At 39.2% G+C, this 16,217-nt stretch overlaps 2 protein-coding genes and 1 long non-coding RNA gene across 4 annotated transcripts; 1 reads left to right on the forward strand and 2 right to left on the reverse strand.

Annotated features, from left to right (window-relative positions):
- Positions 1-2,959: 2,959 nt before the first annotated feature.
- On the forward strand, positions 2,960-7,495 carry LOC308399506 (uncharacterized protein). Of its 2 annotated transcripts, none has more exons than XM_080886811.1 (5): positions 2,960-4,088; positions 4,196-4,277; positions 4,369-4,431; positions 4,528-4,590; positions 4,707-7,495. In XM_080886811.1, the coding sequence occupies exons 1-5, from the start codon at positions 4,073-4,075 to the stop codon at positions 5,236-5,238; spliced, it is 756 nt and encodes a 251-aa protein (XP_080742937.1). In that variant the 5' UTR covers positions 2,960-4,072; the 3' UTR covers positions 5,239-7,495. The 2 variants fall into 2 exon arrangements, 1 of the variants encoding a protein (XP_080742937.1); XR_013972186.1 differs by having other exon boundaries at positions 3,671-4,088; positions 4,184-4,277.
- Positions 7,496-7,905: 410 nt separating this feature from the next.
- Positions 7,906-12,293, reverse strand: LOC308399534 (uncharacterized protein). The gene is made up of 3 exons (XM_080886848.1): positions 12,234-12,293; positions 11,951-12,117; positions 7,906-9,135 (listed from the first exon to the last, which is right to left on the reverse strand). Exon 3 carries the CDS (start codon positions 9,125-9,127, stop codon positions 8,573-8,575), a length of 555 nt encoding a protein of 184 aa, XP_080742974.1. The 5' UTR covers positions 9,128-9,135; positions 11,951-12,117; positions 12,234-12,293; the 3' UTR covers positions 7,906-8,572.
- A 127-nt stretch (positions 12,294-12,420) lies between these two features.
- Positions 12,421-13,073, reverse strand: LOC308400365. The gene is made up of 3 exons (XR_013972369.1): positions 12,751-13,073; positions 12,563-12,656; positions 12,421-12,471 (listed from the first exon to the last, which is right to left on the reverse strand). It is a non-coding gene; the product is annotated as an uncharacterized lncRNA (long non-coding RNA).
- Between the last annotated feature and the right edge of the window lie 3,144 nt (positions 13,074-16,217).

Below are 16,217 nucleotides of genomic sequence, written 5' to 3' on the forward strand. Positions count from 1 at the left end.
TCATTCAGGGGTAAAACCGCAAAGGATTCTGGGAACTCATGGCAAGAGGTACTAGCGCACGCAGGCTTTCAATTGAAATCAGTCACACAGCGATAAAAAGAAACCCAAAAATGTCAAGAAGCTGTTGTATTATTAACTGCAATAGCCGGTCGCATGACAGCCACGGGAAGCCGACGGGTAAAGAGATCGGTTGTTATCGGATCACGTCGTTGAAGAGAAATTGTTCGAGCCATGTTTCCGAAGTAACAAAGAGGCGACTGGATTGCAGCCATTCAAAGATCAAATATAACGTCCCAGAACACTCCAGCTCACAGGTTAGTCTGCTCCAAGCATTCCCACAAAGGTCAGTCTGCTGTTGTAGTTAATGCGTCATTTTTCATAACATAATTGGTGATATAGGTTACAAGCAAGTCTGGCGCTGAACAGAAATGGTCGCGCTATGCTCCTTTATTTATTGTGCATAAATAGTGAATTGTCCTGACACAATATTGTGTTTCGCTTCTGTTATTATGGTACATTGACAAAAACATATACTTTTATTCACAGGATAAAACAGGTTTTTTGTATCACCAATTGCCCAGTACGATTACAGCATACAGTATTATTGTCACTGCTACATTTCTGTGATGCTACCAGAAATTATTTCCACTGCTAATTAATTACCATTGAGCTCAAAGGTTATATTAATAAACGGTTAAGGAATGTGTATTTATGACGACGATTTGTGAGACTGGTAAACTTATGATACGTACGATGGTCTTTCGTTCTACACGGTGCATTTCAAGGTCCTGTACCCATCCGTCGGTAAACTGTACCTGGGCTTGTTGCAGTGACCTGAAGTTACTAAACTTCATGAGTGTGTGCACTCACTCCAAGAACCGTATGATTATAAATATGCATATAAATATGCTACGATGAGATAGCTGACTTCATCTAACTAGCAAATGTTGTCCAGGCTACGTTGGTGATACAGTTTTTTTTTAATATGTATGATATTTTTGTCATGCGATTTTAAAGCCGGTCCTACAACCGCATCCAAGAATAACATGCAGCTTATCTCAGAACTGTCCGTGAAAATTATTCTAGGAGCTAAGTTTAATTGAGCTGCATTTTAAAGAGGTGCAATTTCACAATTTGTGTATATTTTCTGAGTTCACTATTTTGTCATGTGTTGAGAAAAACACAGATTTAAAAATTACATGGTCTAATATTTACATTTAGTATAACTGCAACATTCTTTTTTCTTTTTTTTTTTTTTTTAAAGACTCGAAAGGACTTGAAATTCAAAATTTCAGACTTGTGACTTTACTCGGACTTTTACACCAGTGACTTGAGACTCGACTCTGACTTGCCTGACATTACTTGAGACTTGACTTGAGACTTGAGGATAAAGACTTGAGACTTACTTGAGACTTGCAAAACAATGACTTGGTCCCACCTCTGTAAATAAATATTGAAATATCTTTTGAATTAGTTAAACGTCAGAATAACGAGAGACAGAGCTGTCTATTTTATCATTATCATCAAATTTAGGAGTACATGTACACTAAGTTTATTGTTAAATAATAAGAAAACTCCAGACGATTCCATTCTGAGCTGAAGAAGCTTCTGATAGGTTAGTAGAGTCCATGTGAGTAAATTGGTGGCACATCTGTGGATGCATATAAGGCAAAACACAGAGCCTGTTTCTTTGACATGGGAAAATCAAGAGATGTCAACCAAAACACCAGGAAAAGAATTGTGGAGCTCCATAAGTGTGGCAAAATTTGAATACAATTTGGTGCCATTTACAATTAAGAAATACAGATAGTTTCTCTCTTTACTCTTAAAGGTAACAAATATGTTTTTTATATTTATCAATCTAAAAAAAATAAACATTTAGTCTGATTTGATGTTACAATTAAAAAGTGTTTGTGTTTTGATCTGAAGAGTATGTAAATATCTGGCTTCAACTGTATATTTGATGATTGTCAGCACAAAGAGGGAGAGAGGGGAGCAGAGAGGGAGATGGAGAATGAAGATAGAACAGAGATGGAACAAGAGCAGGTGAGACACACATGTTAGTCAAATGGTTGTTTACCAAAAGTATCACTGTATCATAGGTACTCATGTATCTTGTACCTAGTGTTTCTTTTTAGGTTTGTTATTTTTCAAATTCTATATTTATTAACCCTTTACAGCCGATCGGAGCGGGCACGCTCCATTTTGCGTAACTATTTTTAAATCCCGGTAGCTCTGCAACCACGTAAGCTAGCGCAATAATTTTTTTTGCATATGAAACCGGAGGAGTTGTACTTACATCTTATGCCATCAGCTTGTCCTAGGTCACAGTTTCCTTCCACATATAGCTTTGCAAAAACTGCATAAAAATCACTTGCAGCAACAAAAACATGATAGTAGTAATACGATGGCACCTGTCCAAGATGGCGGCCAACCAAACCGGTTTGACAACCGGTTTGACCGGTTTCGTGCGTGTGCGCATGCGCGTTCAGTAATACGATGGCACTAGTCCAAGATGGCGGCCAACCAAACCGATTTGACCAGTTTCGTGTGTGTGCGCATGCGCGTTCAGGTGTGGAAATACCACAGGGGATCAGAGGGGTTATATGAGTTTATGTGTTTTTAACGGGGTTTTAATTTAATCAAACCATAGGGTTTTTAATTAAACTATTTTTATCACTTAGGTGTATCGCAACATTCAGTTATGCATGTGTTCTTAAAAGCAATTCTTTGTTTCTTGTTTCATTCTTGGCGGAGTGGAAGCTGTTTTGGTTCACAGTGCGCCTTAACAAAGAGGGTGTGCTCTAGTCAAAAGTGTTGGTAATAGTGTTTTAATCACAGTAATTTTCTAAATCTGACAATGTCTCAGCTTGCAGTGAGGCATGCATTTTATTTTATAAATGGCACAAATGGGAATTTCTTCTGAATGGGTGATGTTAGCATGTTCACAAGCGTTTCATTTAATCAAACCCCTAGTTTTAATTTAACTAGTTTTTACACATCTACTGGGGTTTCTTTCCAGGGTTGATGCGATCATTTTATTTAAAAATCGGGATTTCGGAATGTTGAACTAAGAGTGAGACAAAGCCAGCTAGTTTTTTAACACAGTAAATGTCACAAATAGCATTCAGTCCTTTAGAAAATAAATGCTATAAGCAGCCAGTATCGCTCTTTTCAAACTAATCGTCTTTTAAATACACTCATTTTGTGATTCCGGTGTCAACACCTTGCACCGATGCAAGCATTTTATTTATTTAAAAACGGATCAAACGGGCCATTTCTTCTGTAAGGGGTTTCATGGTTTCAGAGTAGTTTTTAACACAACAGATAGTCGCAAATAACATTCAGCAAACGCTACAGTGATACTTCTAAAACGCTGCACACAATGTCGTCTTTTCCCCCAAAGCAACCAGTATCGCTCTTTTCAAACTAATCGTCTTTTAAATACACTCATTTTGTGATTCCGGTGTCAACACCTTGCACCGATGCAAGCATTTTATTTATTTAAAAACGGATCAAACGGGCCATTTCTTCTGTAAGGGGTTTCATGGTTTCAGAGTAGTTTTTAACACAACAGATAGTCACAAATAACATTCAGCCCTTTAGAAAATAAACGCTACAGTGATACTTCTAAAACCAGTTGCCCAGACCCGCTCCAACTTTTCAACAGCTGGTTAATTGTTTGAATTTGTTCAGGATTGTAAAAGCCCACCGCGGGTATCACTAGTTGAGAGTACCATGCGAACAAGGGCCCAGCCTATTGTTTAAAGTGGCCGGTATTGGCTCTTTTTGTAATTCCTCGACAAGGTAAATGGGGCAGGTGTACCAGTCGGGTGGCGACCCCGCCTATTGTCTGAAGTATCGGCTCCTTTGTAATTCCTTGAGAAGACAAAAGCCCTGAAGGGTCTCATTTAAATTGATTGGCGACATACCTTTTCTTTTTGGAAACACCCACCCTATATAAAAAAAACACGCTCAGAGCCCGAAACCCTGAGCCATTTACGCCTCAAGATTCGCTGCAGAGCACACCATTTTCTTTGCGATCATCAACACTAACATCGTTCTTTATAACATGGCCATCGTAAACGGTAAGTAAAACAAAACCTATTATTGGATTTTTAAAAAGTGTTATGTTAACATATTATAGGATATTCAAACTATTTTATTTTTCCTAAAACAAAAGCTTAATTTTTAGGAGTTCGGGAGAACGGCCCAGGGCCCTTTTCTTTAGAAACGGGCGCTTTTACAGCTGGAACTAGTCCTCTAACAGGCACAAGGTGTGTACAGCATTACTGGGTTTTAAAACGTATGTATGTTTTAAACTAGCGATTGTTTTAAATTATGTAATAACGTTTTTGTTTGTTCCAGGGTTAACAAACTGAGCAGGAAAACATTCAGACACCGCGACCACAGAGCCCAACCTTACATCAGGTGTGTATACAACGGGATGTATAGTTGTGTATTTTTTTTTTTTAAAGGGGTTTAAACAATTACAAATGTTCTAAACTGACCGTTTTACACCTACAGAGCCACGCCAGAGAACCGGGTGTGTGGAGAAGCAGGACCATCCCGAATAACGCACACTACAAGGTAAGCATAGGCATATATAAATTAGATAAAAAGAGATAGAGAGGGAGACACGCTTATTCAGTTTGAAATGGGTACATGTATAAAATGTTTTAACACATGTCTATCTATCTTCACAGACTGCAGAACAGCACCCCTCCTCATAATGATCAGGACACCGTACGATTCCAGACGTTTTTGGAATGTTTAAGCAGTATCGACCTCCCAGAACAACAAAAACCTGGAGCTTTGTGCAGCAGTGGAGAGTCAGAACCGATCTTCATCAGCGAACCTGCAACACCTCCGAGTGAGTGGCTACATCGCGATTTCTCTGATGTTTTTGAGTACAGCATGTCAGATTTTGATCTAGTTCATATACCCACCACCCCAGAATGTGTCAGAAATAGCATTGATTCACACATAGATTTCGAAGAAGGCGGCATAACAGACTCTCAAATATCAGCGGCGTATGATGCTTACATAAAGCTTCCAGACGCTCAGCCTGCTGAACAGAGTCATATAGCTTCAATAGCTGATAAATTATGTTTGATTGAAGCTAGACTCAATCAATACCACCAAGAAGCACAGGTACAAAGGCAACAGTTTACCAAACTCATAAACAAAGTGTGTAGTACATTAGACAACATCTGCAGCAAAATTTCAAGTCCCTGACTTTTAAAATCCAGACCATGGACCCTCCAAATAAATTATTTAAACATAATAACGGAACCTCCACTCCTGTTAGATGTTTTGACTTAGAGACTTTTATGCAGTGGGCTGAAGAAACAGATAAAAAATTAGACGATATTATAGCTAGACTTAATAGGGTGCCTGCATCAGCCTCATCCGATACACATCCTTGTCAGACTGTTCCTACGTCTGCTATTGCTGATGGGGCTATTGTTGCTAATAATAGTGATAGTACAGCAGGTGTTGCTCGGGCCGTTGCTGTTACTGATGCTAACCATATAGCTTGTGCTGCTGGTGATTTTGCGTCTGATGCACAATCTAGCCGGGTCACCTCTGCTGCAGCTACTGCAGTTGTTATTGAGCCCGTTGTGCAGTCTGGGTCCGGCAGCCGCTCTCAGTCACACATTAGAGAGATACCTAATTTTAATGCTCGCGAATTGCGTGAACGCCTTGATTTTAGGGGTATAAGTCTCGATCATCCAGAACAAGTGCCGGCGCGAGTGCGCGAGTGCTTAGCCAATGTGATAGACAGAGCTGTGGCGGGATCCCAACAGGGCAGTGTTCTAAACGTGGTCCTGCGTGGCCCCTCGCTGGCTTCAGATGTTCAGGCTGTTTTAAACGCTGATGATCGGTATGATCCGGAGCTGTTTCTCGATCAAATTGCACAAGTTATGCAGAGTAATGATGAATCTATCGGTGATGATGAATTAGAGTTTATTGTCACGGTAGCTCAGAACAGTAGTGGCGGGTCTCGCTTAAGACTGGCGCACATACCTTATGATGAGATTCTCTCAAAGAAAGGCAGACATTTATACACACCAAACAACACAAACAACAATTTGTGCTTCTCCCTATGCATAGCACATTCATTAAACTCATCATCCTCTGAGCATGAAAAACTTGCTACAGCTAAACAGATGCATGCTGAAGTAGGTCTATGCGACACACAGCAAGTATCATTCTCTGATGTCGGTAAATTTGAGAAGCACTTCAACATTAAGATTGTAATCTATTACCACACAGAAGGGCGTAAACGCCTGGAATGTTTTTACACACATGAAGAGCCAAACCCTAACACGTTGATGATGTATCTCCATAATCAACATTACCACCTGATTTTAAACCCGACCGCTTTTTTGGGGGGATCCTATGTGTGTAATTTCTGTTACAGTATATATAATACACCATTACAGCACAGCTGTAAACATAGATGTAACACATGTTACACACTCTGTCAACATCACAGGGGACCCACAGTGAAATGCAGCGACTGTAACCGCATCTGCAAATCACAACACTGTTACCAACAACACAAATTACCTGAATTAAAACACAACATGATCCCCTGTGATAATATGAAACATTGCATGCACTGTGGCACCACATATAGAGAATCCAAGAAATTGCCACACAAATGTGCGCAGCCTAGATGCGAGCACTGCCGCGAACCTAAATTAGCAGGAGACTCCGACCATCAGTGTTTCATACAGCCTGTTGAAAAACAGAAGCCTAACGATAAATACATTTTATATGATTTTGAGACGCGGTACCACAACGGTAAACACGAGGCTAACTTTGTGTGTGCGTCTGATCTGAAGGGCAATAAGTTCACATTTAATACATTAAAGTGTGTGGAGGCGTTTGTGCAGCATTACAGACGCCCAAGGTTTCGTGGGTACACTTTCATAGCACATAATGCATCTGGCTTTGATAACTACATACTCCTCGAGTACTTTGTCAGACAGAGCATAACACCTAGTGTCATAATGAGCGGCAGCCGTGTGATTTTAATGCATGACAGGGACTATGACCAGCGGTGGATTGATTCGTTCAGCTTTTTGCCCATGGGCCTTGCCAAAATACCCTCTGCTTTAGGTTTTCAAGACCTGCAGAAGGGCCATTTCCCACACAGGTTTAATACGAGGGATAATGAGCGTTATGTGGGCCCGTACCCAGACCCCTCCTTCTACGGCTATGAGCACATGTCTGAAAGCGATAAGGTGCGATTCATGGAATGGTACCAGGTTGCCTCACAGAATCCCTTTGATTTTCAGGCTGAACTCAGGCGTTACTGTGTTAACGATGTTGATGTCCTGCGTAAAGCATGCATCATTTATCGTGACACGCTACTGGGTTGTACTCAAGTTGATCCATTCATGTATACCACCCTGGCTGCATTTAGTATGGGTGTGTATAAAACGCTGTTTCTGCCTAGAGACGCGCTCGCTCTCACGTATGAAGGGGCATACGTTGAGCAGAACAAGACGTTTTCTAACATCTCTATTGAATGGCTTCAATATGTGTCCCACACCACCAACAAAGTGGTAAAACATGCTCTCAGAGGAGGCGAACAGAGGGTTGGACCGTATTTTGTGGACGGTTTTGACCCCACAAGTAATACAGCTTATGAATTTGCAGGATGTTTTCACCACGGTTGTGTTAAATGCTACCCCGAGAGTGAAGTGCGTAGAGTAGGAGGAGCCCTGTATATCATCTCCAACAGAGACAGATTCCTCCGCATGCGTGATGACATCCTTTCACCTCTTTGCTGATTTTTGTTTTGGAATGTAAACAACCGGACAGTCTGATAGTAAATTTGTTCTGAGTCTTAAATAGTCCGGGGTCTTAGCTTTATAGTCTATTAAAAGATACCCGTATGTTGTGGATGTGGCATCATTAAACGCTTCTATAAAATATTTAGTATTACCCGGAAACATTTGCCTACCTAAAAGCATAACCTGATATTTATCTCTCGGATTTTTAAACAATATTAGGTAATTAGTGTTCAAGGAAATGGTTCTACTGGATTTTCCTTGAATAAACAAATTCTGAACTAGATATATACAACTCAAATTCCTCTATGATGCACATACTTTGTAAACACATTTTGTACTTCTAAATTGTCAGCTGCGTCGTTCATTACATCGTCTATAATTAACAAATTGTTCTTTTCTGTAGGCAGAAGGGTGTCATCAGCAAGAGATTCGGGTATACCGTTAACAAAGTTTATGTTTCTTATCTTAAGAAGCTGGTCATATAGTGGCTGCCATCCTTATCCCATAGTGATTCGGGTAATTTGTCAGGGCCTTGGAAGGGTGGCCATATCAGGATACATGTTTTAAAAATGCACTAAATGTAGGATACATGTTTGAAAAATTATACATGCTTTTAAAAATGTGGTAAATGCAGGTTACATGTTTTAAGAAAGAAAAAATCTGGATGCATGTTTGAAAAAATAAGCAGGGTAGCTGTTTGAAAGATACGGTACAATAAGTTTTTTGTTTTTTTGGAAAGAATCAGTCTTTCAGAGAAAACATTAGCAGCCTCCTTTGTAACACTCTGTGACCAACCGTAGCTGCCCGATTTTCACCACGTCCAACCCCACCAGATTGTGGTATGCCTCGGCGATGGCGTCAAAGACTTTCCTTACCGATTTCAGTTCGTGCAAGAGAGTTTCCGCCACCATGCGGACTTTGACGTCGTCCATTTTGATGTTGCGGGCAATCAGCAGATGTTGAATGGAAGGAATGAAGCGAGGGGTGAGGAGTCTTTTTCTGATGCTGTAATAATTTTCAGCGTAAAAGTCATCCACCAACACTTGCAGACACTCATGCTGTCTCTGGCTGGGGTGGTCAAACTTGCAGCCGTTGCATTTGTCAGTGAGGTACTTGTTGATTACTAGGTTGACTAGGTGATACACAGCTGTTTTCACGGTATCGATAAATAAAGAAGATGCCCGACCGTCAAGCTCGACGGCTTGCTGCTGCTGCTTCTCCAAGGGGCTATAGTAACCGGGCGTGTCAGGTACTAATGAGCCCTCGTCCGAGGAACTGTCCTCCTCCTCAGTGTGACGCAGGGGTGCAGAGTCCATCCTTCTCGCTGTTTTGAGATTAAAAAAAAAAAGGTTTTGGAGGAATGAGACGGCGGTCTTGTTTTAAAATAACAGAAGGTGGGGCGTGATCCTGAAGTGGGATGATCTTAAAGGGCGGGTAGGATATGTAGCATTTGAAATGCAAAACGTCTCCTTATCAGCTGGAAATATTAAAGCCAGAACTTGCAACATGATACTTTTTACTTCATGTACGGGGTTTCAAAAATAAATTTTATTTCAAGTAAACAAACTAATACATTTGATTCAGGTAAAACAGATCATCACATTTATTCTTGTAAAGGGTTTTCTAAAAAGTTTTATTTCATGTAAAGCGTTTCCAAGGCTGTTAGCCGCGTTGCCCTGTATTGAACTTATTTACAGTTTGTCAGTAAAGGGTGACATGCACTTCTGGCCCCTGTGTTGAATGAGCCCATGTTGGGTTTGTGAATTTGACACCTTAAGGTTTTGAAGTTGGGGATACATGCTCCTGGTGAGCACAAGATGTCTGATATCAGCTTGACATCACAGTTATAAATGGAATTCAAAATGTTTTTGGAAGTATGACTAACGTATAATCTGACTTCTAAGGTACGCACGCCAAGGCCTAGAAGACAAGGGGACAGTTTACTTTGTGCTATAAAAACACAAACCTTAATCTTTGATCTTCCAATTTTATCTTTCTGTTCTGGTTTTAGAGTCTCTGTTTATTGAGTCGTACTTTGGGAATCACCCTGTTGTGAGACAAGGGTACGCTGGGAGAGAATATGGCATTATACAAGCAGAGTGTTTTGGCTGTTTCTGTAGATCTAAGAAATACACCTGTTATTGGTTATGAAAAAGAGTTAGCTGTGGTGCAGGTTTAATTTATAATTGTTGCATGAACTGTTAAAGAATTAAAGACAGCTTTACACCGATAGTGCAGGCATTTTTTTTTTTACTTAAGTAAAAGTATAGCTGGTGTCAGAAATACTCAAGTAAAAGTTTGATAATGTATGGGCTCGGAAATGTGCTCAAAGTAAGAAAGTCAAAGTAGTAACCTAGCTGAATATTGCCCTGTAATAAAATAATGTTAGTAGGTGAGAGTACAAACTTAGTCTGGTGGTGAACAGGCACAAGAGGGTCAGAGGCACATTTGGCAGCCAGAGCTAGTGTTAGAGTTCAGAGACCCTGAGCCTGGTGGTTGGGCTAGCAACATGGTCTGGTGAAAGAGTCTAACATCCATGCATTACATGGTGTTGCGGCTGATAAAAAACAAAACAAACAAACAAACAAAAAGCCTATAAACTGACCCCTTGTTTAGAGGTGATTGTCAGTTTGCTGGGTTTTTTAGAGACGCTGAGAGTGAGAGAGATCATGTTCTACATTACTTTAAAAGTGATTTTCAGAGCTGTTGATGTATGAAACACTGTCCATAGAAACATGGATCAACTCTGTTTATGGCATTGAGTGTTAAATTGTGACAGTTTCAATAAAGTCTGCAAAATTCTTGCATTTATACTGGGGAGCTAGGAAAAGTTAGACCTTGGTTGTACTATTAAAAATCAGTTTCATAAAAAAACAATTAAACCGATATGAAGAAGAATGTGTTTGTAAAACTAGCAGTAAAGTATGGGAACTATAAGACAGACTGTTTCTGCTATCAAAACAGTTTGTGTTGTTAATCCTGAATGATTCTTGGTCACAACATTTTACTCCACACACATTTGGAAAATCGCATAGTTTGACAATAAATATCCCAGTAAAGACACTTCATTTCTTAAGAAATATGCAGAGGGAGTGATCTTTATCAAAAGTAGAAGTTACATCTTTAGCTAAACCGTTGTACACAAAAGCTTTAAAAATCTATAGTGTGTGAGGTTGTGTAAGTAAGGGTTGGCTTGCCCTTCTCGCCCACATGTGACAAACCATCTGTTGGATCATGGATTTGATGCCTCAGCATTGTGAAAGTGGGGAAACATACTCCTGGTTGAGCATACGATTTCTGCTTACAACTTAGAATCTCAGTTCTAAATGAAATTAAAAATGTTTTTGTAAGTATGGCTAATGTATACTTTGACTTCTAAGGCATTCACACACACACACACACACGCACGCACGCACGCACGCACGCACGCACACAAACAACATAAATACAGAGAAGAAGAGGGTGTAGTTTATTACGCATCATAAAAGATATCACTAATCTTTCAACTGTATCTTTCTGTTCTGAGTTTAGAGTCCTTGTTTGTTTACTGAGTCGTACTTTGGGAGTCATACTGTTGTGATACTGGGAGAAAGGGGTAAGGTGTGAGAGGCAAAACCATCACACACAAAACTTCAAAAATCTAAAGAGTGTGTGGGACTGCTAGCTGTGTCGTTCAGCAATAAACTTATCTACAGTGTGTTAGTAAAGAGTGACTTGTACTTCTGTCCCATTAAACAATGGTTTAAGAAATTTCACTGCAAACTATAAAAGGAATCTGGGTTTAAATAGAACATAGCAGATGTTGTCTAATGTACTACACACTTTGTTTATGAGTTTGGTAAACTGTTGCCTTTGTACCTGTGCTTCTTGGTGGTATTGATTGAGTCTAGCTTCAATCAAACATAATTTATCAGCTATTGAAGCTATATGACTCTGTTCAGCAGGCTGAGCGTCTGGAAGCTTCATGTAAGCATCATACGCCGGTGATATTTGAGAGTCTGTTATGCCGCCTTCTTCGAAATCTATGTGTGAATCAATGCTATTTCTGTCACATTCTGGGGTGGTGGGTATATGAACTAGATCAAAATCTGATATACTGTACTCAAAAACATCAGAGAAATCGCGAGGTAGCCACTCACTCGGGGGTGTTGCAGGTTCGCTGATGAAGATCTGTTCTGACTCTCCACTGTTGCACAAAGCTCCAGGTTTTTGTTGTTCTGGGAGGTCGATACTGCTTAAACATTCCAAAAACGTCTGGAATCGTACGGTGTCCTGATCATTATGAGGAGGGGTGCTGTTCTGCAGTCTGTGAAGATAGATAGACATGTGTTAAAACATTTTATACATGTACCCATTTCAAACTGAATAAGCGTGTCTCCCTCTCTATCTCTTTTTATCTAATTTATATATGCCTATGCTTACCTTGTAGTGTGCGTTATTCGGGATGGTCCTGCTTCTCCACACACCCGGTTCTCTGGCGTGGCTCTGTAGGTGTAAAACGGTCAGTTTAGAACATTTGTAATTGTTTAAACCTCTTTTTAATTTTTTTTTCTTTTGAAAAAATAATACACAACTATACATCCCGTTGTATACACACCTGATGTAAGGTAGGGCTCTGTGGTCGCGGTGTCTGAATGTTTTCCTGCTCAGTTTGTTAACCCTGGAACAAACAAAAACGTTATTACATAATTTAAAACAATCGCTAGTTTAAAACATACATACGTTTTAAAATCCAGTAATGCTGTACACACCTTGTGCCTGTTAGAGGACTAGTTCCAGCTGTAAAAGCGCCCGTTTCTAAAGAAAAGGGCCCTGGGCCGTTCTCCCGAACTCCTAAAAATTAAGCTTTTGTTTTAGGGAAAAAAAATAGTTTGAATATCCTACAATATGTTAACATAACACTTTTTAAAAATCCAATAATAGGTTTTGTTTTACTTACCGTTTACGATGGCCATGTTATAAAGAACGATGTTAGTGTTGATGATCGCAAAGAAAATGGTGTGCTCTGCAGCGAATCTTGAGGCGTAAATGGCTCAGGGTTTCGGGCTCTGAGCGTGTTTTTTTTATATAGGGTGGGTGTTTCCAAAAAGAAAAGGTATGTCGCCAATCAATTTAAATGAGACCCTTCAGGGCTTTTGTCTTCTCAAGGAATTACAAAGGAGCCGATACTTCAGACAATAGGCGGGGTCGCCACCCGACTGGTACACCTGCCCCATTTACCTTGTCGAGGAATTACAAAAAGAGCCAATACCGGCCACTTTAAACAATAGGCTTGTAGCGTTTGCTGAATGTTATTTGCGACTATCTGTTGTGTTAAAAACTACTCTGAAACCATGAAACCCCTTACAGAAGAAATGGCCCGTTTGATCCGTTTTTAAATAAATAAAATGCTTGCATCGGTGCAAGGTGTGACACCGGAATCACAAAATGAGTGTATTTAAAAGACGATTAGTTTGAAAAGAGCGATACTGGTTGCTTTGGGGGAAAAGACGACATTGTGTGCAGCGTTTTAGAAGTATCACTGTAGCGTTTGCTGAATGTTATTTGCGACTATCTGTTGTGTTAAAAACTACTCTGAAACCATGAAACCCCTTACAGAAGAAATGGCCCGTTTGATCCGTTTTTAAATAAATAAAATGCTTGCATCGGTGCAAGGTGTTGACACCGGAATCACAAAATGAGTGTATTTAAAAGACGATTAGTTTGAAAAGAGCGATACTGGCTGCTTATAGCATTTATTTTCTAAAGGACTGAATGCTATTTGTAACATTTACTGTGTTAAAAACTAGCTGGCTGGCTTTGTCTCACTCTTAGTTCAACATTCCGAAATCCCGATTTTTAAATAAAATGATCGCATCAACCCTGGAAAGAAACCCCAGTAGATGTGTAAAAACTAGTTAAATTAAAACTAGGGGTTTGATTAAATGAAACGCTTGTGAACATGCTGACATCACCCATTCAGAAGAAATTCCCATTTGTGCCATTTATAAAATAAAATGCATGCCTCACTGCAAGCTGAGACATTGTCAGATTTAGAAAATTAGTGTGATTAAAACACTATTACCAACACTTTTGACTAGAGCACACCCTCTTTGTTAAGGCGCACTGTGAACCAAAACAGCTTCCACTCCGCCAAGAATGAAACAAGAAACAAAGAATTGCTTTTAAGAACACATGCATAACTGAATGTTGCGATACACCTACACATCAAACTCTTGAGCAATTTAAATCTTTACTAAAGAAACACTTTTACGCTCTGGCTTTTAACACATTATGACCCAAGCATTTTGGATTTATCTGAATTAGTTAGTATTGTTTCAATTCTTCTATTTTATTGTTTCTATTGTTATTATTGTATTACACTGTAGTTTTTAATTTTATTGTTATTGTTAAGCACTTTGTGCAGCATCGGCTGTTGGAAATGTGCTATATAAATAAATCTGACCTTGACCTTGACCTTGACCTAAGTGATAAAAATAGTTTAATTAAAAACCCTATGGTTTGATTAAATTAAAACCCCGTTAAAAACACAAACTCATATAACCCCTCTGATCCCCTGTGGTATTTCCACACCTGAACGCGCATGCGCACACACATGAAACTGGTCAAATCGGTTTGGTTGGCCGCCATCTTGGACTAGTGCCATCGTATTACTGAACGCGCATGCGCACACGCACGAAACCGGTCAAACCGGTTGTCAAACCGGTTTGGTTGGCCGCCATCTTGGACAGGTGCCATCGTATTACTACTCATGATATTCCAGAAACACGCTTCGCCGATCCGATCAGCTGTTTGTAACACTTCCTACGTCCATCAGCGCGAACTATCACATGACCGCATGACCTGCCCGAAACCGGAAGTGACGTCATTTTGCGGAAATGTAGTTTTTTTACGATCGGGGCCTTATGAGCCTATACTTGTGTTCTAAAAAGTTATGTTTGAGTTTATGACTTTCTGTGTCGTTTCTGGGATGCTTAGGACTCATATTGCACTGCTGGAAATAGTTTATTTTGATGCATATGCTGTTATTTTGCAAATTTGCACTATAATATTTATTTTCGTTTTTCCTGCAGTGTATAAAAATTGGTGTATTTCAAAAATAAAACTATGAAGACACTCAAAATAAATTTCCTGTGGTGGGAAACTAGTTTGTGCAACTTTTTTGTATTTACAGTTTTGAGGGATGAGCCTCTTAAATTTCTCTAACTAGAAATATATGTTAAAAAAACAAAAACGATTTTCAATTTTTTTGTAGTTTATTGCACTTTTTTGCAATTTATGTAATTACTATGCACCTAATGCAGACATATTATTAAAGTTTGGGCTATAATGGTTGTATTGATGTATAGCAACTTGAAATGCTCCCAAAAATGGCTCCACAGCATGTAAAAATATAATATAAGCTCTGGCGGACTTGGTTCTATGGTAGGTCTTAAAGGGTTAAGTTATGCAGACTTGTTTGCACAACAAGGCTAAATAATTATATAAACTTTTCTCAATCTAAATAGTGGACTTTGGTAGAATTAAAAAATAAGTGTAGTGCAGGTCTATGATTCTGGTTCTGTCTTGGTTAAGTCCTAAGTCAGGGGTGTCAAACTCAAATACACAGTAGGCCAAAATTCAAAACTGGAACAAGGTCGCGGGCTAACATTAATATTTATTGAAAAAAAATCTTCCTCCAGATTTAAGAATGAATCTCTTGTTATGGACTCAAACATCTTTTGCTGAAAAACTGAATATGGAACAAGCAAAGCTTAATACTAAACAATATATATATTAGCTGTATAATACCAGTAGGCCAGCTCTAATAATAATTTGGTATGGCTTCGCAGGCCAAATGTAATTAGGCTGCAGGCCTAATTTGGCCCGTGAGCCAGAGGTTGACACCTATGTCCTAAGTAGTCCTGATTTTGAACTGTTGTAGTCCTGTTATAATTCCGGATCAGTTCTGGGTCTGGTTGAATTGGGGTTTAGTCCTCATGTCTTGATACAGACCTGTTTTTGTTCTGCCTTGCTGCTTAATTAAAAAAACTAGTTTAAGGTGACCTGCATATGTGATATATATCTTTCCCTATATGAAGTCATTCTTTTTTGAACAAAACTCAAAACAGAGCCTATTACTCTGGCACACAGCTCAGTGGACATTTAGATGAGAAAATATATATTTGACACATAATAAAATAAAAATAAATAAAATAAATGCTCCCTTTAGAAATATTTTTTTTTTTTTGCTTTTTTTTTGCTCTATAATATAGTCGTTTAGAGAAACAAATTAAGTTTAAGTGAAAATGTACATTTTTTGCACTCTCTGGTCAACTGACTCAGTGACTCAAATGACTCAAAAAACCGATTCACTTTGGTGAGTGACTCATTCAAACTCGATTCAGTAAAAAGAATCAAATTTAC

This window comes from Rhamphochromis sp. 'chilingali', assembly GCF_963969265.1.
Source record: "Rhamphochromis sp. 'chilingali' genome assembly, chromosome: 7".
NCBI classification, from domain to species: domain Eukaryota; kingdom Metazoa; phylum Chordata; class Actinopteri; order Cichliformes; family Cichlidae; genus Rhamphochromis; species Rhamphochromis sp. 'chilingali'.